This window comes from Oncorhynchus nerka, linkage group LG18 (genome assembly GCF_034236695.1).
Source record: "Oncorhynchus nerka isolate Pitt River linkage group LG18, Oner_Uvic_2.0, whole genome shotgun sequence".
In the NCBI taxonomy this organism is placed as follows: Eukaryota; Metazoa; Chordata; class Actinopteri; order Salmoniformes; family Salmonidae; genus Oncorhynchus; species Oncorhynchus nerka.
In genome coordinates, this window is record NC_088413.1 from 51,954,015 (window position 1) to 51,978,104 (window position 24,090).

General features: G+C 42.2%; 2 protein-coding genes across 2 annotated transcripts in view; one reads left to right on the forward strand and one right to left on the reverse strand.

The window, feature by feature from the left end:
• ccdc88c (coiled-coil domain containing 88C) overlaps nt 1–4,840 on the reverse strand; it is a 76,773-nt gene extending 71,933 nt beyond the window's left edge. The window contains exons 1-2 of the mRNA XM_029687838.2: nt 4,242–4,840; nt 2,843–2,943 (exon numbers count right to left, since the gene is read on the reverse strand). Of these exons, the coding sequence (XP_029543698.2) occupies nt 2,843–2,943; nt 4,242–4,301 (161 nt within the window). The 5' untranslated portion in view covers nt 4,302–4,840. The remainder of the gene's footprint in view (nt 1–2,842; nt 2,944–4,241) is intronic.
• A 12,099-nt stretch (nt 4,841–16,939) lies between these two features.
• gpn1 (GPN-loop GTPase 1) lies at nt 16,940–23,180 on the forward strand. Its single transcript, XM_029687839.2, has 13 exons — nt 16,940–17,163; nt 17,431–17,524; nt 17,767–17,873; nt 18,002–18,039; nt 18,179–18,257; nt 18,350–18,444; nt 18,600–18,645; nt 18,840–18,986; nt 20,107–20,189; nt 20,268–20,307; nt 20,386–20,476; nt 20,592–20,699; nt 22,463–23,180. The coding sequence occupies exons 1-13, from the start codon at nt 16,984–16,986 to the stop codon at nt 22,552–22,554; spliced, it is 1,200 nt and encodes a 399-aa protein (XP_029543699.1). The 5' UTR covers nt 16,940–16,983; the 3' UTR covers nt 22,555–23,180.
• Nucleotides 23,181–24,090: the final 910 nt, after the last annotated feature.

The following is a 24,090-nucleotide window of genomic DNA, read 5'->3' on the forward strand; positions in this document are numbered from 1 at the left end:
GGCCATCATTGAAAATAAGAATGTGTTAACTTACTTGCCTAGTTAAATAAAGGATAAATAAAAGGTGTGAAAATCTTTATTTTAATTTTATTTTTATAAATAAAATAAATAAATAGGCCAAATCGGTGACCAAAAATTCCGAAATCGGCCCTAATTAATCGTCCATTCCTATTAAAAATTGGTCGACCTCTAGCTGTAACGTAACCAAATGTGGAAAACGTCAAGGAGTTTGAGTACTTTCCAAATGTACTATCTAAAAAGGTAAAGCCTGATCCTATATCAGTACTACTAGAATACATGCCTAAAGCAGGCCCAGGCTTGAGTATTAGAGAAACATTTCCATGAAAATAATAAAGGGTATCTAGAACAGCAGAAAGGGGGGGGGGGGTCTCTAACCACAGTGTGTACCCTCAGAGACACACACAGAGAGAGAGAAAGACTTCTGCTGCTGGCACTAATGGCCTGGAGGATTTCAGCCATCCACTCATCTGTGGTAGAGGTTTAACATAAACAGCTCAGACACCTGTGCGTGCGCATGTGTGCGTATCTAAGGGTGCCAGAAGTCGACCTAGGCTATATGATTGTAACCAAAAAGATCCAAATACACCCGTGTATTTTCTCAACAAGAAAAATACAAAGTTAATAACCTTTAAACTATGCCATATGAAAGAAGGCCAAAACAATGACACCAGTCTACATGTATGCCATGTCATTGTGTCACTACATGACCAAAAGTATGTGGACAACTGCTCGAACATTTCATTCCAAAAATCATGGAGATTAACATGGAGTTGGTCCCACCTTTGCAGCTATAACAGCCGCCACTCTTCTGGGAAAGCTTTCCATTGGATGTCGGAAAAACCATTTCTGTATGGACGTTGCGTGGGCACGGGGGCATTGTCATGCAGAAACAGGAAAGGGCATTCCCCAAACAGTTGCCACAAAGTTGGAAGCACAGAATAATCTAGAATGCCATTGTATGCTGTAGCGTTAAGATTTCCCTTCACTGGAACTAAGGGGCCTGGTCCGTACCATGAAAAACAGCCCCAGGACATTATTCCTCCTCTCCCTAACTTTACATTTGGCACTAAGCAGTCGGGCAGGTAGCGTTCTCCTGGCATTCACCAAACCCAGATTCTTCCGTCGTACTGCCAGATGGTAAAGTGGGATTCATCATTCCAGAGAACGTGTTTCCACTGCTCCAGAGTCCAATGGCGGCGAGCTTTACACCTCTCCAGCCGACGCTTGACATTGCGCATGGTGATCTTAGGCTTGTGTGCTTGTCTGCTCAGTCATGGAAAACCATTTCATGAAGCTCCCGACGAACAGTTCTTGTGCTGACGTTGCAACCGAGGACAGAAGATTCTTTACACACTTCAGCACACGGCAGTCCAGTTCTGTGAGCTTGTGTGACCTACCACTTCCGTTGTTGCCCCTTTCCACTTCATAATAACAGCACTTGACAGGGGAAGCTCTAGCAGGGCAGAAATTTGACAAACTGACTTATTGGAAACGCTGCATTCTATGACGGTGAGACATTGAAAGTACCGGAGCTCTTCAGTAAGGCCATTCTAATGCCAATGTGTGTCTGTTGAGATTGCATGGCTGTGTGCTCTATTTTATACACCTGTCAGCAACGGGTGTGGCAGAAATAGCCAAATCCACTAATGTGAAGAGGTGTCTACATACTTTATTATATATTGCGTATGATAATTACTAGACATACCAGTGATGTCACATGGACTTATTTACATGGCTAAATCCTGCATGGCAGTTACACCCCTCATTGTCCTGGTGGGTGTTGTTTTCTGTCCCCTTGTCCTGTGCATAATAATATTGTCTTTGTTTGAGGAGGAGCATACAGCATTTAAACCCCTCATTAAGACAGATAGGCCAGGGGAAGCAGGAGCAGCTAGTCAGGGGGAAGTAGGTTAAAATACAGGACTTAGGAGGGGGTTGGGAGAGGGAGGGGGCAGGAGGAGGGAGCGGGAGGGGACTATGGTTAGCACAGCTGGGGGCAACACAAAGGGACAGACGCTAGGCACAGTTAGAGTGAGGGAGAGAAGAGTGTAATTGAAGGAGTGCAAGAGATGAGAGAAAACTGGTAGCTGATTTCAGAAACAAGTCACAGCATTACAGGGAGTTTCTTAAACTAAGTCACTGACTGCGACTGCATTGCCTGCCATTCAGGGCACATCACTTTCCTTTGAAGTGACAGAGCACAGGAAATGGTTCAGAAACTTGAGACGGTTTAGAGAAAGACCTAGCCTGAGCCATGTCAGATTTCTGAGCAGTAATTTTGTGAGACGAGCAGCCCTTTCTGTGTCAGAGCAAACTATCACAATCATTATGGAAAAAAATAATATATACACTTCTTTAATATTTTCACATACATAATTTTCAGCAGTGAGATAACGGCTGTGTTCACTGTTTTCAGTAGACAGACTGAATGCATCTCTGAGCTCAAGAGCTCTGAGAGGCCTCCCCAGTACTAACCAAACAGACAGCCACATTGTGCAGATATAATCGCAGCCTTAGGATCACATTGACTCATGAAAGGCAGGCAAGAGCGCGAGAAAAAGCGAGTGAGAGGGAAGGAGCAAGAGAGACTTTCTGTGTCAGATCACATTGACTCATGAGGGCCAGAAAATGAGCTGAAAGAGTGAGTGAGAGTCCAATCAGTGAGCCATGAAGACATGGGGAGGATGTCTGAACACAGTTGGATACCAGTAGGGGAAACCATGCCAGGATGTGGTTACGAAAGGAGATAGATTGAGGCCACAAAACAGCTGCCAGATTAACATGCACGCACGCACACACACACACGTTTATGTCCACTCACATGTGTGTCATGATCTTGTGCAGGAAGACACCATCCACCAGATCCATGAACATGGAGAGTTTGTCCTCTGAGCCAGAGCCCAGGGGTCCAAAGGTCTTCACCTGAAGAGAGAGGGGGAGAGGGAGAAAATGGAGGAGAAATGGGCAGAGAGGATTGGATTACTCTAAAGAGCTCAGCTCACCTATGAAGAGATTGGCCACACCTGGGTGTCAGTGCTTTCGGTTTCCAAGAATACACAGACGTTTCCTGCTCTGACAGATGTCAATGCAAGTTTTACACTCTCAATTAATACTGTCTATGACTTTGTGAGCATGTCAAGATATTTAGGCTCTAGATCGAGGAACCAGGAGGTCCTCCTAGAGGTGAGTCAGGGCGAGCAGAGAGGACGAATCCCAGTGACCGAAACAAAGACCGGAGGGTAGAGAGTTGTTAGAGCGGAACAAGCAGCCAGCAGCTGAGGTCCAGCCGACTGGCCAAACAGGACATCAGGGCAGGATGAGGGGATCAGCCCCCCCCCCCACCATAGCCTGGTGCCATACTGTATGTGCTTAAGGCATAGCCTGGTACCATGGTGTGTAGTGTATCCATAGACTGGTGACACACTGTGCAATGTTGTAGCCATTGCCTCATGCCATACTGTATGTGCTTTAGTCATAGGCCTTCATACAGTGTCACCAGGCTATGTGCTGTAGCCAACTTCTACCATTGTCATGCCATATATCCATGTAGCCATGCATTGCATTCATGGTATGGCAATAAACATACAGAGAGTTGTCAAAAGTTATACCATCAGGCTAGTCTTCTGAAACCCTGTGGCATAGCTTACATACAGTCCTCGTCTTTCTACTCTAGCGACATCGAGTTCAACCAACAACATTATGATTCCCTTGACTTATGTGATGATAAAAATGGAGCCAAAGTACAATGACCTAGGCATGGCTCTGTGATAGACCAATATTGACCAACATTGACACTCATGGACTAGATACAAAATGCAGGCTAGAGGTTGTGTTAACAGCTGGCATGGCTCTTGCTCAGTTTCATGAAAGGTCCGTTACAAGTTTTAGGGAATAATAGTAGGTCATGCCAATCAAACCCATAGACCATAGGAATAAAACACAATAAAAGATGTTGGCTTGTTGGGAAAATGTCAGACATCCTGGCTTTACAGTAAAGATTAACACCAAACAGTAAATAAATCATGTAAACGAACAGGTCTACCAGTCTGCTACTGTATGTTTGAAAGAAAGAAAAAAAACGTTTTTTTTTTTTTAAATGTCATTAGGAGTAGGAGATGGACAAGGATATATAAAAAATGAAAGTGGCCAAGAGCAGGTTAGCAGGACACAGAGTTACATTATTATCCGCCATGGCACTTGCTGAGTGCACATTCACTTACCCACACCACCAGCGGCGTATCCATGAAGTTTCCCATCAACTCTGACACTGTAATATCCATGTTCAGAAACTTCAGATATTCCACCCAGTTCTTAAATCCGAAAATAGTGTTCACCGCCCGATTGCTCGCGGCCACTCATTCCTCAGCTCGAGGGACCTTACATGCCTGGTCGAGACAGAACAATGCCGTGAGGCATCGAACATAAAACCGCACGTTGTTGGGGATCTAGCGAAAACAAATCTTCACGTCGATATAGATTCCGAAGACGCAAAAAAAGTGCCTTTTATATTTTACAAAATGTAAATCCAGCGCAGGTCACAGGGATTCAATTTTTTGGGGGTAATTATTATAGCGTTCAGACTGCAGTTTTAGACTAAATTAATCTAAAACTTCCATAAGAGCAGAACAAAGTAAACGCGTTCACATGTTCAAGCTACATTGCCCATGTAAACTGACTGGAAGAACATCGAAAAAGAAGAGTAATCAAAAAAGAACCATTGTTGCCGCGGCCATGAAGAGAAAAGTTACAGATGCTTCCGGCGACGACAAGTTCTGTACACCTCCATGGCCTGCCTCTGCCGCACATTATTTATTTCACACACAGCATCATACAACCTGTAACCGCTTGAATAGCGCTCTTGAGTGACAACGTGGATAGCCTATCAAATCTGGTATCAGACCTCAAACTTAACAAAGAACAGCCAATACACGACCCCAGAAAACTGAGTTTAAATCAAGATTACGTAATTAGAGAAAAAAATATGAAATACAAATTACATATTTTAAATTACACACCATCCACTGTCTAGAACCAATAGCTGCAGTTGTTGCCTATGGGAATTGGTCACACATTTACCCAAAATGTAGGTGTGTCTTCAACCATCACAAGTAGTGGTGGAAAGTACCCAATTGTCATACTTTAATAGAAAATGACTAATGTCAAAGTGAAAAACACCCAGTAAAATACCACTTGAGTAAAAGTCTAAAAGTATCTGGTTTTATTAAATATACACTATATATAAAAGTATGTGGACACCCCTTCAAATTACTGGATTTGGCTATTTCAGCCATACCCGTTGCTGACAGGTGTATACAATCAACACACAGCCATGCAACCTCCATAGACAAACATAGGCAGTAGAATGACTTTCAACGTGGCATCGTCATAGGATGCCACCTATGACGGTGCCACAAGTCAGTTTGTCAAATGTCTTACCTGCTAGATCTGCCCAGTCTGTTCATAGGGAGCTTCATGAAATGAGTTTCCATGGCTGAGCAGCCGCACACAAGCCTAAGATCACCATGCGTAATGTCAAGCGTCGGCTGGATTGGTGTAAAGCTCGCCACCATTGGACTCCGGAGAATTGGAAACACGTTCCCTGGAGTGATGAATCACGCCTCACCATCTGGCAGTCCCGACGGACAAATCTGTGTTTGGACGATGCCAGGAGAACGCTATCTGCCCGAATGCATAGTGCCAACTGTACAGTTTGGGAGAGGAGCAATAATGATCTGGGGCTGTTTTTCATGGTTCGGACTAGGCCCCTTAGTTCCAGTGAAGGGAAATTTAACGCTACAGCATACAATGACATTCTAGATTATTCTGTGCTTCCAAATTTGTGGCAACAGTTTGGGGAAGGCCCTTTCCTGTTCCAGCATGACAATGCCCCCGTGCACAAAGCGAGGTCCATACAGAAATGGTTTGTTGAGATCGGTGTGGAAGAACTTGACTGGTCTGCACAGAGCCCTTAACTCAACCCCATCAAATACCTTTGGGGTGAATTGGAACACCGACTGTGAGCCAAGACTTATCGCCCAACATCAGTGCCTGACCTCACTAAAGATCTTTTTGCTGAATGGAAGCAAGTTCCCGCAGCAATGTTCCAACATCTAGTGGAAGAGTGGAGGCTGTTATAGCAGCAAAGGTGGGACCAACTCCACATTAATGCCCATGATTCTGGAATGAGATGTTCGAGCATGTAGTGTACTTAAGCATCAAAAGTAAAATATATAAATAATTTCATATTCTTTAAGCAAACTAAAGTAGCCTAGTTATTAGAGCGTTGGACTAGTAACCGGAAGGTTGCAAGTTCAAACCCCCGAGCTGACAAGGTACAAATCTGTCGTTCTGCCCCTGAACAGGCAGTTAACCCACTGTTCCTAGGCTGTCATTGAAAATAAGAATTTGTTCTTAACTGACTTGCCTAGTAAAATAAAAACAAGACAACACCATAAAAAATAATTTATTAATGGGTTGCCATGGTTATACTGAAACATTCAGATATCATGTTCAGAAGAAGAATTTGGGTTAGGGATGGCAAACGTGTTCTCTTGATAGGTGTGTGAATTAGATCCCTTTCCTGTCCTGCTAAGCAGTCAAAACATTACCAGTACTTTTAGGTGTCAGGGAAAATGTATGGGAGTATTTTATTTTCAATGTAGTGGAGTAAAAGTAAAATATGTCAAAAAATATAAAGTACAGATACCCCCCAAAACTACTTAAGTATATAATACTTCAAAATATTTTTACCACTGATCACAAATTAAGGAGACACAATTATTTTAGTTACATAACAGTCTCCAAAAAACATATTTTGAAATCTTTCAATCTTTTCCAAATAGATAATATTTTAGGAGAAAAGTAAATATATATTGTGTGTCTATAAAACCATAGTTCAGTACAGTCTCCCTACTATAGTCCAATAGGAAGCGTTGCTGTACTTTTATTGTGGTGTCCAAAACTGTCTGTGGTGCTAATATGCAGCTCGCTGTACCACCTACTGCCCAGAGGTTAAAATGTCACCTAGTTTGAACACAGGGTCATTCCATAATATTTCAATCCCTTTCTGACTACACCCCTTATGATTTGAACGAAACCTTTCATACATGCTCGCTTGCACATTGTGGAAGTGGTCAGAAAGTGACTTTTTGGACCTGAATGGCAAAACATTCAGGATATAAAGGTGACCAAAGTTGACCCATTTCGCATAACCCACATAAGACGTCCATGTTTTCATCACTGAAAAAAGATAACAGTTGAGTTTGATATCATTTGAAAGCTTACAAGCAGGGTTGTCAAACTGTTGTATGATTTATCGAAATAAAATATCTAAAAACGGTTAAACTTGTTTCATTTTCACAACTGTTGTATCTTAGAACCTATTTTTCATAATCTGAATAATTTGCGTTGTGCGCATCATCAATTGACACAGCATACTCTTGAATACAGAGTGGGTGTCATTTCAACCATAGAAATATAATCCATAGAATGGACCTATCCCTTCAGACCCCTGCAATTTAGCTCGTACACGATAGACATTAAAAATTGAATTGAAACTTTAACTTGTCGAATGCCAACTTTAATTGGAATGGCTATTCTAATATCCACCCTGCATTCAAGAGTAAGCTGTGTCTCAATCCATGGCAGGCACAACACAAACAATTCAGATGATGTAGAATCATGTCTAAGGTACAACATACAGATAATGAACTGTATGTTTTAGATAATTGACCTTCAAGATTTAAAAAATGACATACATTTTTTTGTTTTCTCAATAAATCATAAACAGTTTGACAAACCTGTTTGCAAGCTTCACATGATATAAAACTCAATAGTTCATATTTGTCAGGGATGAAGACATGGAATTGTCATGGCAGTATGGGAATGCAGAACTTTGAGCACCTCTATCTCCTGAATGAAATTCAAGTCCGGAAAGTCACTTTCTGACTACTTCTACGTTGGGCAAACATGTATGGAAGGTTTTATTCAAATCAAAAGGGGTGCTGTCAGAAAGTGATTCAAATCATATAGAACAACCCGACAGCAAAAGGTATGCCACTTGGTAAACAGTCGGTGTTATCAATTGGCAATAAAATAGAAAACAAGGAGAAGAGTTGAACTCCTATTACACTCACGTCTTCAATGTAATAATGTGTGCATTTTTTCTTTTTGAACAATTTTACTTTGACATAATATTATATCAATACAACAAAGCAAGTATATTTGTTATGTAACAATACATAACACAGACAGTAAGACTCTTAACATGAGTAGAAACGTTCATTTACTGATGCCTTCATTACATACCGTCTAGATTAATGTAACACCTTTTTTATCAGGCTGTACCGCCACAGATAAATGAAATAAAAACATCTCATACAGAATGTTGCTGCCAGAGTCCTAACAGGAACCAACAAATCTGAATACATCACCCCAATTCTTGCCTAACTGCACTGGCTCCCCAGTTCGGTACAACCTACAGTCTAACTCTTAACATAAGTATAAAGCCTTAAATAGACACGCTACCACCTACCTTAAGGACATATTAATACAATACTAAGCCATCAGATCCCTCAGATCACAGGAAGCGGGCCTTCTCATTATTCCACATATATCAGAAAACACAGCTAGGTGCAGGCCTTCTCCTACAGTGCAATATCCCTCTGTCTGGGCAGCAGATTCAGTCTAAGTTTTGAAGAATATGCAGAAAACACACCTTTTTAACCTTTGTTACATTTAGTTGTTTTTTTTACTTTCCAAATATGTTTATGTCTGGATCCTTTATGCCTTCCTCTTCTTTTCTAACTCCCTGCTTCTCTCCCTTTCCTCCTCTTGGCGGCCCGTGAAGCCACCCATCCCGGCCCGGATCCAGATACCTGTCCACCCACAGACCTGCCCACCTGACCGGCTGCTTCCCCTTTCATCAAGCCCCATACTCCATCCATTCTTCATCCACCCTGGCTGTGCTAACCTGCGATCCATCCACCTTACACCTGGCTATAAATGGACTCACTATCACTTCTGCACTACTGCACTCCCTAATGTTTTACAATCCCATGTGTCTTAACCCCATGTAATTTCCCTGTACTCTGTCTCTTAATCAGCATTAACCAGCATTCATGAATAGGATTCTTGGGTGTCAACATAATTTGATACAAAATACACTACCCTTTCGTATATACAGTGCCATCAGAAAGTTTTCAGACCCCATGAATTGCTCCACATTTAGTTACGTTACAGCCTTATTCTAAAATTGATTACATTGTTTTTTTCCCCTTCATCAATCTACACACAGTACCCCATAGTCACAAAGCGAAAACTGTTTTTTAGATTTTTTGCAAATGTATAAAAATTAAAAATAAACTGATTTATTACATATACATAAGTATTCAGACCCTTTATTCAGTACTTAGTTGACAATACAAGCTTGGCACACCTGTATTTGGTGCTTTGGTGCGTTGTCTTGGATGTGTGTTTAGGGTCGCTGTCCTGTTGCAAGGTGAACCTTCACACCAGGCTGAGGTCCTGAGCCCTCTGGAGCAGGTTTTCATCAAGGATCTCTCTGTACTTTGCTCCGTTCATCTTTTCCTTGATCCTTACTGGTCTCCCAATCCCTCCGGTTGAAAAAATCTCCACAGCCTGATGCTGCCGCCACCATGCTTCACCATAGGGATGGTGCCAGGTTTCCTCCAGACGTGACACTTGGCATTCAGGCCAAAGAGTTCAGTCTTGGTTTCATCAGACCAGAGAATCTTGTTTCTCATGGTCTGAGAGTCTTTATGTGCCTTTTGGCAAACTAAGCGGGCCATCATGTGCCTTTTACTGAGAACTGGCTTCCGTCTGGCCACCCTACCGTAAAGGCCTGATTGGTGGAGAGCTGCAGAGATGGTTATCCTTCTGGAAGGTTCTCCCATCCCTAAAGAGGAACTCTGGAGCTCTGTCAGAGTGACCATATGGTTCTTGGTCACCTTCCTTACTCAGGTCCTTCTCCCCCGATTGCTCCTTGGGCGCTCTAGTAAGAGTCTAGGTGGTTCCAAAGGTCTTCCATTTAAGAATGATGGAGGCCACTGTGTTCTTGGGGATCTTCAATGCTGCAGACATTTTTTGGTACTCTTCCCCAGATCGGTGCCTGGACACAATCCTGTCTTGGAGCTCTACGGACAATTCCTTCAATCTCATGGCTTGGTATTTGCTCTGACATGCACTGTCAACTGTGGGACCTTATATAGACAGGTGTGTGCTTTTCAAATCATGTCCAATCAATTGAATTTACCAGAGGTGGACTCCAATCAAATTTGAGAAAGATGATGATCAATGGAAACAGGATGCCCCTGAGCTGAATTTTGAGTCTCATAGCAAAGGGTCTGAATACTTATGTAAATCGGTATTTCTGTTTTTATTTAAAAAAATAAATTAGCAGACATTTCTAGAACCCTGTTTTCGCTTTGTCATTGTGTGTATTGTGTAGGGTATTGTGTGTAGATTTATGAGTAAAAATGTTGTAATCCATTTTAGAATAAGGCTGTAACATAACAAAATGTGGAAAAAGTCAAGGGGTCTGAATACTTTCCAAAGGCACTGTATTTGTTGCCTGGCTAACCAAACTCCTTGCTCCAACCAAAAGCTACGCCACGCCAACGGACATTAGTTTATTCTCCGCAGTAAGTCTGGTTACCTCCCCTATGATATCTAGAACATAAACACATTCTAACCAATCTGATTAGTCCCAGAAACCATGGGTTGGGCCAAAGCCAGAACACAAATGGGTAAAGCGCCGTTTTGGAAATTCACAATGACACTGATTGTTTAGAGATGAGCCAATCGCTGATGACTTTGTTCAATACAAAAACCCTAATTTTGACATCACCACAAACCAATCTTAGACTGAAGTACGTAGCGAACATAGAGTAGTGGAAGAATTCAGCTGGAGTCGTCAGGCATATTTATTTGGACAGTGACGCGCAAACTTTTAATTTGGTCCTATACTCCAGCATTTTGGATTTGAGATCAAATGTTTGATATGAGTTGGCAGTACAGAATGTCATGTTTTACTTGAGGGTATTTTCATACATATCTGTTTTACCGTTTAGAAATGAAAGCACTGTGTATTTAGTCCCCTCATTTGAAGGTATCATAAGTATTTGGACAAATTCACTTATAGTGTAGTAAAGTAGTCAAAAGTTTTGTATTTGCTCCCATATTCCTAGCATGCAGTAACTACATCAAGCTTGTGACTCTACCAACTTGTTGGATGCATTTGCAGTTTGCTATGGTTGTGTTTTGGTCTTCGGATTATGTTGTGCCCAATAGAAGTGAACGGAAAATATTGTATTGTGTCATTTTGGAGTTACGTTTATTGTAAATCAGAATATAATGTTTTTGAACACCTCTACATTAATGTGGATGCTACCATGATTATGGATAATCATGAATGAATCTTGAACAATGAAAAAAAAAAGATCACCTCCCCTTATTGGTAATGGTGAGAGGTTAGCATGTTTTGAAGTCAAAATGCATCCAACAAGTTTGTAGTCACATGCTTGATGTAGTCATTGCGTGCTAGGTATATGGGACCAAATACTAAACTTTTGTTGACTTTGGGCTCCCGAGTGGCGCAGCGGTCTAAGACACTGCATCTCAGTGCTAGAGGTGTCACTACAAACCCTGGTTCGATTCCAGACTGTATCACAACCTGCTATGATTGGGAGTCCCACGGTTTGGCCGGGGTAGGCCGTCATTGTAAATAAGAATTTGTTCTTAACTGACTTGCCTCTATAAGGGAAGCGATACATAAAGTGCTACTTAAAGAAGAAATTTTGGTCTGGGTAAGAGGCCGCTAAATCTTAAATAAATGTAAAATAAGAATTTGTTCTTAACTGACTTGCCTAGTTAAAAATAAGTTAAATTTAAAAAAATATGCACTATAAGGGAATTTGTCCAAATACTTATGACACCTTCAAATGGGGGGACTGGATACATAAAGTGCTACTTAAAGAAGAAATTAAAGAATTGGTCTGGATGCAAGCCATTTGCAACCCATCTGGGATTTGCCAGAACTGCCAGATGGCCAATCCACCCCTGCTCGGAGAAAATGATGGCACAATTGGTAAATAGTTGCTTATAGATATGTCAGTCAGGTACCATGGCTAGCTGCCAGCAGAGACTTCTATTGCAGTAATGTTGAAGAGCTAGCATTACTTAGCCAGCTAGAAGGATGAATGATGTAACAAGCTAACGTTAAACGGAGCCTACCTCAGCGAGAGCAAATCAAATGTGCGACTAAGTTCTCATAATAACTTTGCTTTACAAAGAGTAGACTACTGAGCCAGACAGTGATGTGGTGCTCAGTGTTGAGGCTGAGGCAGGCTGAAATGCATGTAGGGGAACCAAAAGTGGGAATGCAGGCGACAAGCTTAGGTATGCATATAATGCCAATCGGAATGCATTGGGCTTATTAAGGACATATTTTGGCTAGAGTGAGCCCTCTCGCTTCGCCTCTTCATCTCTGCTGAAACTAGCGTGTGAAACAGCGCCGCTCTGTTTTACTATATGTAGCCCATGTATCTGATGCTTTCTGGACAGAAAAAGCTTGACATGCCATACTCTTTTTGTCCAGACAGAATCAGATGCATGCTCTACACATATGCAGATAGAGGGACACTGTTTTGCTCGCTCGGATGCTTTATCTGAGATTAGTGCATCTTTCTGTAGGCGCGCATCTCGGTCAAATAAATGATCAATATTTCAATATTTTATTTGGACAGTGGAAAGGAGCGACGGTAGGGTGGGCCAGGCCCCCTAAGGCCAGCTCATAACGTCGGCCCTGGTAGTGTATAATCAATTGGCACAACTCAAAGCATCTTAGGGTAAGTTAGAATCTTCGTAGGAGCATTGTTAAAGTAACACAAAAGCGAAAATCCACTTTTTTCAGCTGAAAGATGATGCCCAGAGCTTACCCATGATGTTGCACAACAATTTAAGTCAAAAAAGTTGTCATTTAATTCAAAGTATATTTGGGGCTTGAAGTGGGAATTCTGAAGAGGGAAGAGAGTTTCAGGTTGGATATTCAACGGATATTCGCCTGTAGTTTTCCTTAAGCTACCAACAGCAGTTAGGGACCGTCAACATAGTGACAAATCAAATTGTTCAAATTTCAATAGGTCTTTAACCATTACTCGTGAAACTTTCCAAACTGGTTGTAGCTAACCCGATGGCATAGACACACATTCAACACACTTTTTTTTGTCGACTTTCATCTCACATGATTTTACATGCATTTTTCAAAATTTAAAATTTCAATAGCTCCTTGGTCATGTGACTTCAAAAAAGGTTCAGAATGTTCACTTGGTGGGCCTACACATTGTACACCCTTTAGTTTGTCCATTTTCATCTCACACATTTTTACATTCATTTTTTAAAATGTAAATTGTCAATAGCTCCTTGATCATGTGACCTAGTGACTTCAAACAAGGTTCAGAATGTCCACTGGCTACCCTTCTATATTACACACCATTTAGTTTGTCAATTTTCATCTCACACATTTTTACATTAATTTTTCAAGATTTAAAATTTCTACTCCAGAGACAGCCTGAAGAGTTCTGTTATACTATCCAGGTCTGTGCCCAAACAGTTCTACTTTTAAAAATCCATCTTTCCAGAAATAAGTCTCTCACTATTGCCGCTTGTTACAGACCCTCCTCAGCCCCCAGCTGCGCCCTGGACACCATATGTGAATTAATTGCCCCCATTTATCTTCAGAGTTTGTACTGTTAGGTGACCTAAACTGGAATATGCATAACACCCGGGCCGTCCTACAACCTAAGATAGATGCCCTCAATCTCCCCCAAATTATCATGGAACCTACCAGGTACAACCCCAAATCCGTAAACTCGGGCACCCTCATAGACATCATCCTGACCAACCTGTTCTCTAAATACACCTCTGCTGTCTTCAACCAGGATCTCAGTGATCACTGCCTCATTGCATGCGTCCGTAATGGGTCTGCGGTCAAACGACTACATCTCAGCAAAGTCAAACGCTCCCAAAAACACTTCAGCGAGCAGGCCTTTCTAATCAACCTGCCCGGGTATCCTGGAAAGATTTCGACCTCATTCCGTCAGTAGAGGATGCCTGGTTATTCTTTGAAAGTGCTTTCCTCACCATCTTAAATAAGCATGCCCCATTCAAAAAATGTGGAACCAGGAACAGATAAAGCCCTTGGTTCACTCCAGACCTGACAGCCCTTGACCAGTACAAAAACATCATGTGGTGTTCTGCATTAGCATCGAATAGCCCCCGAGATATGCAACTTTTCCGGGAAGTTAGGAACAAATATACTCAGGCAGTTAGGAAAGCAAAGGCTAGCTTTTCAAACAGAAATTTGCATCCTGTAGCACAAACTCCAAAATGTTCTGTCACCACCGATAAATCTACAATTATCGAGAATTTCAGTAAGCATTTTTCTACGGCTGGCCTTGCTTTCCACCTGGCTACCCCTACCCCGGTCAACAGCTCTGCACCCCCCACAGCAACTTGCCCAAGCCTCCCCCATTTCTCCTTCACCCAAATCCAGATAGCTGATGTTCTGAAAGAGCTGCAAAATCTGGACCCCTACAAATCAGCTGGTCTAGACAATCTGGACCCTCTCTTTCTAAAAACTTATCCGCAGCAATTGTTGCAACCCCTTATACTAGCCTGTTGAAACTCTCTTTCAAATCGTCTGAGATCCCCAAAGATTGGAAAGCTGCCGCGGTCATCGCCCTCTTCAAAGGGGGTGACACTCTAGACCCAAACTGTTACAGACCTATATACACTGCTCAAAAAAATTAAGGGAACACTTAAACAACACAATGTAACTCCAAGTCAATCACACTTATGTGAAATCAAACTGTCCACGTAGGAAGCAACACTGATTGGCAATAAATTCCACATGTTGTTGTGCAAATGGAATAGACATGAAATTATAGGCAATTAGCAAGACACCCCCAATAAAGGAGTGGTTCTGCAGGTGATAACCACAGACCACTTCTCAGTTCCTATGCTTCCTGGCTGATGTTTTGGTCACTTTTGAATGCTGGCGCTGCTTTCACTCTAGTGGTAGCATGAGACGGAGTCTACAACCCACACAAGTGGCTCAGGTAGTGCAGCTCATCCAGGATGGAACATCAATGCGAGCTGTGGCAAGAAGGTTTGCTGTGTCTGTCAGCGTAGTATCCAGAGCATGGAGGCGCTACCAGGAGACAGGCCAGTACATCAGGAGACGTGGAGGAGGCCGTAGGAGGGCAACAACCCAGAAGCAGGACCGCTACCTCCGCCTTTGTGCAAGGAGGAGCAGGAGGAGGCCACCTCAAGGCAGGCAGAATGGCCAGGCAGGCAGGTACAGAGTCCAGAAACAGGAAAGGGTCCAAACCAGGAGGACTAGAAAAAAGAATAGCAAAAGGAGTACGGGACAACCACGCTGGTTGACTTGACTAAACATATAAGACGAACTGGCACAGAGAGACAGGGAACACAAATCAAATAAAATGTTATTTGTCACATACACATGGTTAGCAGATGTTAATGCGAGTGTAGCGAAATGCTTGTGCTTCTAGTTCCGACAATGCAGTAATAACCAACGAGTAATCTAACCTAACAATTCCACAACTACTACCTTATACACACAAGTGTAAAGGGATAACGAATATGTACATAAAGATATATGAATGAGTGATGGTACAGAACGGCATAGGCAAGATGCAGTAGATGGTATCGAGTACAGTATATACATATGAGATGAGTAATGTAGGGTATGTAAACATAAAAGTGGCATAGTTTAAAGTGGCTAGTGTTACATGTATTACATAAAGATGGCAAGATGCAGTAGATGATATAGAGTACAGTATATACATATGAGTAATGTAGGGTATGTAAACATTATATTAAGTGGCATTGTTTAAAGTGGCTAGTGATACATTTTTTACATCAATTTCCATGAATTCCCAGGGATAAATACACTGGGGAAAATAAGTGACACCTGGAGGGGATGGAGACAATCAGGTGAAACAGATCAGGGCGTGACAACTTTATAAACTTGATCTCCACTATAAAAAGCATCTAGACATTATCTCACATTTCTTTTAGACTAACATTTCAACTGCAGAGATTTGAATAAACTTTGTTTGTCTCTGACATTTGCAACATTGTTTCAATATTCAAATTATATCCCCAGATGTCCCATAGTAACAGTGGTGGAAAAAGTACCCAATTGTCGTCGTACTTGAGTAAAAGTAAAGATACCTTAATAGAAATTATTAAAGTGAAAGTCACCCAGTAACATCCTACTTGAGAAAAGTAAAAGTATAAATAATTTTAAAGTCAAAAAATATTTGGTTTTTAATATACTTAAGTATCAAAAGTAAATGGAATTGCTAAAATATACTTAAGTATCAAAAGTAAAAGTAAATAATTTCACATTCCTTATATTAAGCAAACCTGATGGCACCATTTTCTTGTGAATTTTTTTTTTCGTATGGCTAGCCAGGGGCACACTCCAACGCATTTATTTACAAACGAAGCATGTGTTTAGAGAGTCAGCCAGATCAGAGGCAGTAGGGCTGAGCAAGGGATGTTGTCTTGATAAGTGTGTGAATTAGACCATGTTCCTGTCCTGCTAAGCATTCAAAATGTAACGAATACTTTTGGGTGTCAGGGGAAATGTATGGAGAAAGAAGAACATTATTTTCCTTAGGAATGTAGTGAAGTAAAAGTTACCCCAAAAAACTCCTTAAGCAGTACTTTAAAGTATTTTACTTAAGTACTGTACGCCATTGAATAGCATTTTCATTTTTTTACGCTGAAGGAGAAAACGGAAACAAAAAGATCGGATAAGAGCATCACTTAGTGGTGGAAATAAGAAAGACAAGCTGGCCCTTTGCGACAGACTCGACTACTTCACAGCAACAGTCTCTACCAACAACCAGCATGGCTACTGCGTCTGGAAGCACTTGTCAAGAAGGAGAAAGGGGTGAATGCGACGATGGAGGAGGCGACGACAATCGCGACTCAGCACAAGAGACTACTTCGGGAAATGCTTCGCAGAAGAAACCCGTTTGTCTCATAGTGCTTGGTATGGCAGGGTCTGGAAAAACAACTTTTGTGCAGGTAAGCTAAAACGAGCTAATGTTGGCTAACTAACTGTTAGCACTACAGTGGCTGGGTAAGTTAGCTAGATAACGTTACCAGTACGGTGTATGAGCTCAACCAAACTAAGCACAATTGTATTCTGGAATTTAGTATTTTTCTTCTTCGCTATTTAGTCAAGCAGTTTGGCAACGGTATATTTTAGCTAAGTCACGGACATCTGGGTTCTAACTTAGCTACCTATGCTCATGTTACCTTGCTAGAGCTGACGTTGTTGTTTCTTCACAGCGACTCAATGCTCATCTTCACACCAAGAAGTCTCCTCCATATGTTATCAACCTAGACCCTGCGGTGCATGAAGTTCCTTTCCCAGCCAACATCGGTAAGAAATCATTCAGACCACCATGCATGTGTCTGGCATCATGTTGATACTGTAATACTTATTGCCAATCATTAATGTGTTGAATGTTCAGAAAGGTATGTTTTTTTCCCCTTGGTATTCTATTGATAGAATTCAAGAATTGTAAATATGTTGATATCCCACGACACTATTATTGTATTAGCTAGCTAGCTACCAACCATGGCTAATAAGTAACTGATAGCTGCTTTATTGTCCCCTTGTAGATATCCGTGACACAGTGAATTACAAAGAAGTGATGAAGCAATATGGCCTAGGTCCTAATGGAGGAATCGTCACCTCGTTGAATCTCTTTGCTACGAGGTTTGATCAGGTAGGCCCAACTCTCTTTCTGTTATAACAGGACGTGTAGTTGACACCTCGACTGTCCAATAGATGTCACTATTATTGCTTGCACAATTTGGATATTATGAATCAAAATCTCCCGTTTTGCCTTCTCAGGTCATGAAATTCATTGAGAAGAAACAGTACAATCACCAGTAAGTATTTTTTAAAGTTAGTAGATGTACTCCTGGTAAGCATAGAAGAAGCATAGTTAGTACAGCATTGTACTGTTGTTTTGCCAACCCCTCTTCTGGTGCATACCTACCTGCCCTAACCTTTGACCTATATCTACAGATATGTGTTGATTGACACTCCTGGACAGATAGAAGTGTTCACCTGGTCAGCGTCTGGAACCATCATCACTGAAACTCTGGTGTGTAGTAGTAATGTGTTATAACGTTTAGGCCTAAAGATATGACTAGCTGCAACATAATTGTGATCTGTTTGGTGTGAATGTGTTTCCAGGCCTCTTCCTTCCCCTGTGTGGTGGTCTACGTGATGGACACGTCTCGCAGCGTCAACCCAGTCACCTTCATGTCCAACATGCTCTACGCCTGCAGGTCTGACACTGAAGGGAGCACTAGCTACTTTCTGATGGTCAAATAAAACCACAAATTGGTTTGAACAAATTTAATATTTTACATATAGGCAATTAAAGAACTAGTGTGGTGCCTTTGTTTGTTTACTTTGTGACTGTGTCCCCCCTACCCCCCAGCATCCTGTACAAGACAAAGCTGCCCTTCATTGTCATCATGAACAAGGTAGGAAATTATTGGAACACTTTCATCAAACTACTAACTTGGTAACAGTGAATTACTGAATGAGGGGGAAAAACTATAGGTCTGTAAGTGTTGACATGCTCAAAGGAAATATGTTTTTTTTGGGAGGGGGGGAATAATAATACAGCGATAACAAACCACAGATTTTGGTACATGTCTGTGTTGTGTGGTTTCAGACAGACATAATCGACCACAGCTTTGCGGTGGAGTGGATGCAGGACTTTGAGGTGTTCCAGGACGCTCTGAACCAGGAGACGTCCTACGTCAGCAACCTGACGCGCTCCATGAGCCTTGTGCTGGACGAGTTCTACTCCAACTTACGGGTATGTGTCTGTCTGTCAATACCGTATGCTACTTCAGTGCACACTTCTGAGAACTAGTATTATTTGTGTGTGATCTGCGTGTGCGTATTTGAGACACTATTCCATGAGTTTTGTGTTGGACTTTTACATCAGTCTAAGGGGAAGTGTTTCTGTGCATTTTTAATTTTAATTTTTTTTAAACTCTGTTTATTAAGTTTTACACACACAGACAAGACAAAGCAATATAAATAATATACTCAACTAGAAAAAAAATACAAATAAAAAAATAGCTTTAAAGATGCCATACTTTAGACAAGTTAAACACACCAGGCAGAAGGCTACAGAGGTTAAAGGGCAATCTATAGTACAGGGACAGAGCAAACACCTCACCATTGTTCCTGTAAACAGTCAAGGGATAAGGGTGGAGAAATGCAACCACTCACAGAGAGTCATGGCCACAGACCGACCATCCACTGGACAGAAAAAAAGTTTACAATGCTTTAAAATAAAAAAATAAAATGATTATTCATGTAGGCGTGAACAAAATGTAAAAATAACTGGGAAAAACAAGCTCACACTTCAGTCTCTGTCTGGGCAAGATGAACAAGGCATCTGCGGATCATAATCAATAAGCACATGGACCTTAATGCCCCCTCCAGCAAAAACACAGAGAGAAGCTCCTCCAACCCTTAAGTCACAGACTTATTTTAGTATTAATTGGAATGCCATCAGAGGATGGACTGTTTCAAGTAAGACCGGAATGGAGCCCAAGCCTCATCAAACAGTTTGGGGTTCCCACGTGAATTACATTTTTTCTAGTTTCAGAGAGCACAACACATCCCTCACCCAATATCTATAAGATGGGGGAGCTGCCATCTTCCAGTTCTGTAGTATTAGCCGTCTAGCTAAAAGAGTTGTGTAAGCAACAGTGTCCGACTGGATTCTTGATAGGGGGGTACCCATGGGCAGTACTCCAAAAAGGGCTGTAAGGGGAGACGGATCTATAACAGTGTAATATATATATATATATCAGAAACATTTAAATATTAATTCCCAGAAACCTGACAGTTGTTTCTGTGCATTTTTGAGAGTGTTTATCAAGTTTTCCCTCTGCTTTGTCACGTCTGTGTTTCATGTGCAGGTTGTAGGTGTGTCTGCAGTCACAGGCAGCGGATTGGACGAGTTCTTTGTTCAGGTGGCAGAGGCCGCAAAGGAGTACGAGACGTGAGTGAGGGGGCTGCTCTGCAAACACACCACTGTCTGTAATATTTGTATGACAATTAATTGTTTTCTGTTATTCAGGGATTATCGTCCTGAATATGAAAGACTTCATAAAGAACTGGTGAGTGTTTAAATACCAAATGTCCCGTGCACACACATAGCCTCTATCATTCTCTGACGGTCCTGGTATGCCCTCCAGGCTGATGCTCAGAGCAGGAAGCAGCAGGAGCAGATGGAGCATTTACGGAAGGACATGGGAGCTGTTGCCATGGAGACGACCTCACGGACAGGTGTGTGCCTGTGAGCGAGAGAGTGCTCCCCCCCAATGCATTACGTGCTTGGCTCAGGTACATGAGACTGGTGTTCTGTGAAATAAATAATACAATGTTGCTTCCTGTCCTCCAGAGGAAGCTGATGTGGCGGGCCGAAGTGATCTCATCTTCAACCGCGGTAACCCTGATGAGGATGAGGAAGAGGGGGAGGACAGCGACACGGATGACATAGATCACAACGGTAAGGGGAGAAACTTTTTGAGTGGCCTCAAGGTCCTATCATTGATTTAACCAATAACATCCTTGCATTCCTAAAAACAAGCCTAATCATGATTTGTGAATGATTCTTGCGTGGAAAGCGAAGATTTGTTACAAAAATATGAACAAACACAAAAATACTGGCAATATACACTGCTCAAAAAAATAAAGGGAACACTTAAACAACACAATGTAACTCCAAGTCAATCACACTTCTGTGAAATCAAACTGTCCACTTAGGAAGCAACACTGATTGACAATAAATTTCACATGCTGTTGTGCAAATGGAATAGACAACAGGTGGAAATTATAGACAATTAGCAAGACACCCCCAATAAAGGAGTAGTTCTGCAGGTGGTGACCACAGTCCACTTCTCAGTTCCTATGCTTCCTGGTTAATGTTTTGGTCACTTTTGAATGCTGGCGGTGCTTTCACTCTAGTGGTAGCATGAGACTGAGTCTACAACCCATACAAGTGGCTCAGGTAGTGCAGCTCATCCGGGATGGAACATCAATGCGAGCTGTGGCAAGAAGGTTTGCTGTGTCTGTCAGCGTAGTGTCCAGACCATGGAGGCGCTACCAGGAGACAGGCCAGTACATCAGGAGACGTGGAGGAGGCCGTAGGAGCGCAACAACCTAGCAGCAGGACCGCTACCTCCGCCTTTGTGCAAGGAGGAGCAGGAGGAGCACTGCCAGAGCCCTGCAAAATGACCTCCAGCAGGCCACAAATGTGCATGTGTCTGCTCAAATGGTCAGAAACAGACTCCATGAGGGTGGTATGAGGGCCCGACGTCCACAGGTGGGGGTTGTGCTTACAGCCCAACACCGTGCAGGACGTTTGTGATTTTCCAGAGAACACCAAGATTGGCAAATTCGCCACTGGCGCCCTGTGCTCTTCACAGATGAAAGCAGGTTCACACTGAGCACGTGTGACAGAGTCTGGAGACGCTGTGGAGAACGTTCTGCTGCCTGCAACATCCTCCAGCATGACCGGTTTGGCGGTGGGTCAGTCATGGTGTGGGGTGGCATTTCTTTAGGGGGTCTGCACAGTCCTCCATGTGCCCTCCAGAGGTAGCCTGACTGCCATTAGGTACCGAGATGAGATCCTCAGACTCCTTGTGAGACCATATGCTGGTGCGGTTGGCCCTGGGTTCCTCCTAATGCAAGACAATGCTAGACCTCGTGTGTCAGCAGTTCCTGCAAGAGGAAGGCATTGATGCTATGGACTGGCCCGCCCGTTCCCCAGACCTGAATCCAATTGAGCACATCTGGGACATCATGTCTCGCTCCATCCACCAACGCCACGTTGCACCACAGACTGTCCAGGAGTTGGCGGATGCTTTAGTCCAGGTCTGGGAGGAGATCCCTCAGAAGACCATCCGCCACCTCATCAGGAGCATGCCCAGGCATTGTAGGAAGGTCATACAGGCACGTGGAGGCCACACACACTACTGAGCCTCATTTTGACTTGTTTTAAGGACATTACATCAAAGTTGGATCAGCCTGTAGTGTGGTTTTCCACTAATTTTGAGATTTTCCAAAACCAGACCTCCATGGGTTGATAAATTTCATTTCCATTGATAATTTTTGTGTGATTTTGTTGTCAGCACATTCAACTATGTAAAGGAAAAAGTATTTAATAAGATTATTTCATTCATTCAGATCTAGGATGTTATTTTAGTGTTCCCTTTTATTTTTTTGAGCAGTTTAAGTTCCCTTGTTGACTTAACATATCATCCCTTTCAGTGACTGAGGAGAGCAAGGAGGGCACAGCCTTCGGGAACTTCCTGAAGGAGAGGAAAGAAGTGGTGCAGGTACGAAATAGGAAGTCTCAATGATGTCTGGAGGACCCTGTAAGGATGCCACTTTAGATTACTAAGATACACCTAGGTGTGTTGGCTACTGGGACCTCTATCCCCACCTGCATGCCTACTGGTCCCCTCTTCACAAGTGCTGAACTTCATTGGACTGAAGCAGTGTTGCAGTTCAACTCGGACTTAAATGAATATTCTTCCTTGTGAATGCAAGTGTTATGTAGGTTTTTTGTTTTATCTTACTAACTGCAACGTATCAAGTTAAGGACAATATTTTTGCATAGGGGTTGGGAAAAGTGAACCACTTGTTTCCTATTTCTTTGTCAGAAGCTCGACTCATTTTGTTTATAAGGGAGGGTTATTGAGGTAATGGCTGATGGAATAATGTACTTGTATCCTATTATTTTTTTTTTATCCTAAGTTTTATTGTATGTTCATTCTATGAAGCTTTTTCTTCAGTGGAAGAACACACACCTGTAAGTCATTCCTATCTGGGTAATGCTCTTTAACAGTCACATAGTCCTTGAAGTGTATATTTTTGTAACAGTTTTGTTTTCTGTTTTAGTGCAAATGTGCTCATGTTTGTTAAAGTCCTGTAGTGTTGTTTTTCTCAATAATTTTAAAAGCTAAATAAATTGGTTATGAATGTGTTCAGCCTTGTCATGTGTGGCTTCGTGAGATGCACACTGCCTTATGTGAATGAAACTATGGGGTGAGGGGGTGGATAGCCGGAATATTCTGGATTCTACGCCTTCTCACCATCTGGCCTAAGAATCAAACTGGCATTCACAAATACAGCAGAATGGTATTCTGTGAAGACTGTATTTTCAGTCTTTCTTTACCTTGCTGCAAATGGGTATGGCATCATTTGCCTACAGAATAACTGCATATGAGTTTACAGATTAAAACACATTTGTTAGAGGAAATTTACTCATTTTACGTGGCCTTATTTTAATTCTTTCTGTGCTTCAAGGTGATATCCCAAATGTTTTTTTTTTCTCTCTTTACAGAGTCATCACTTGCCATAGACTACAATGCATTATGAAAATGTGTCTAGGCATGTTATATAAAATGCTGAAACACTCCAAACCGTATGTTATTACATCAGAATGTCATTGTGGATTTTTGTTTTCTGCGCTAAATTTAGATTTTTTTGTATGTTGCACTGTCCCATAAATCCTTATTTGCATTTACATTTACATTTAAGTCATTTAGCAGACGCTCTTATCCAGAGCGACTTACAAATTGGTGCATTCACCTTATGACCTCCAGTGGAACAGTAGTGCATCTAAATCTTTTCAGGGGGAGGGGGGGTGAGAGGGATTACTTTATCCTATCCTAGGTATTCCTTAGAGAGGTGGGGTTTCAGGTGTCTCCGGAAGGTGGTGATTGACTCCGCTGTCCTGGCGTCGTGAGGGAGTTTGTTCCACCATTGGGGGGCCAGAGCAGCGAACAGTTTTGACTGGGCTGAGCGGGAACTGTACTTCCTCAGTGGTAGGGAGGCGAGCAGGCCAGAGGTGGATGAACGCAGTGCCCTTGTTTGGGTGTAGGGCCTGATCA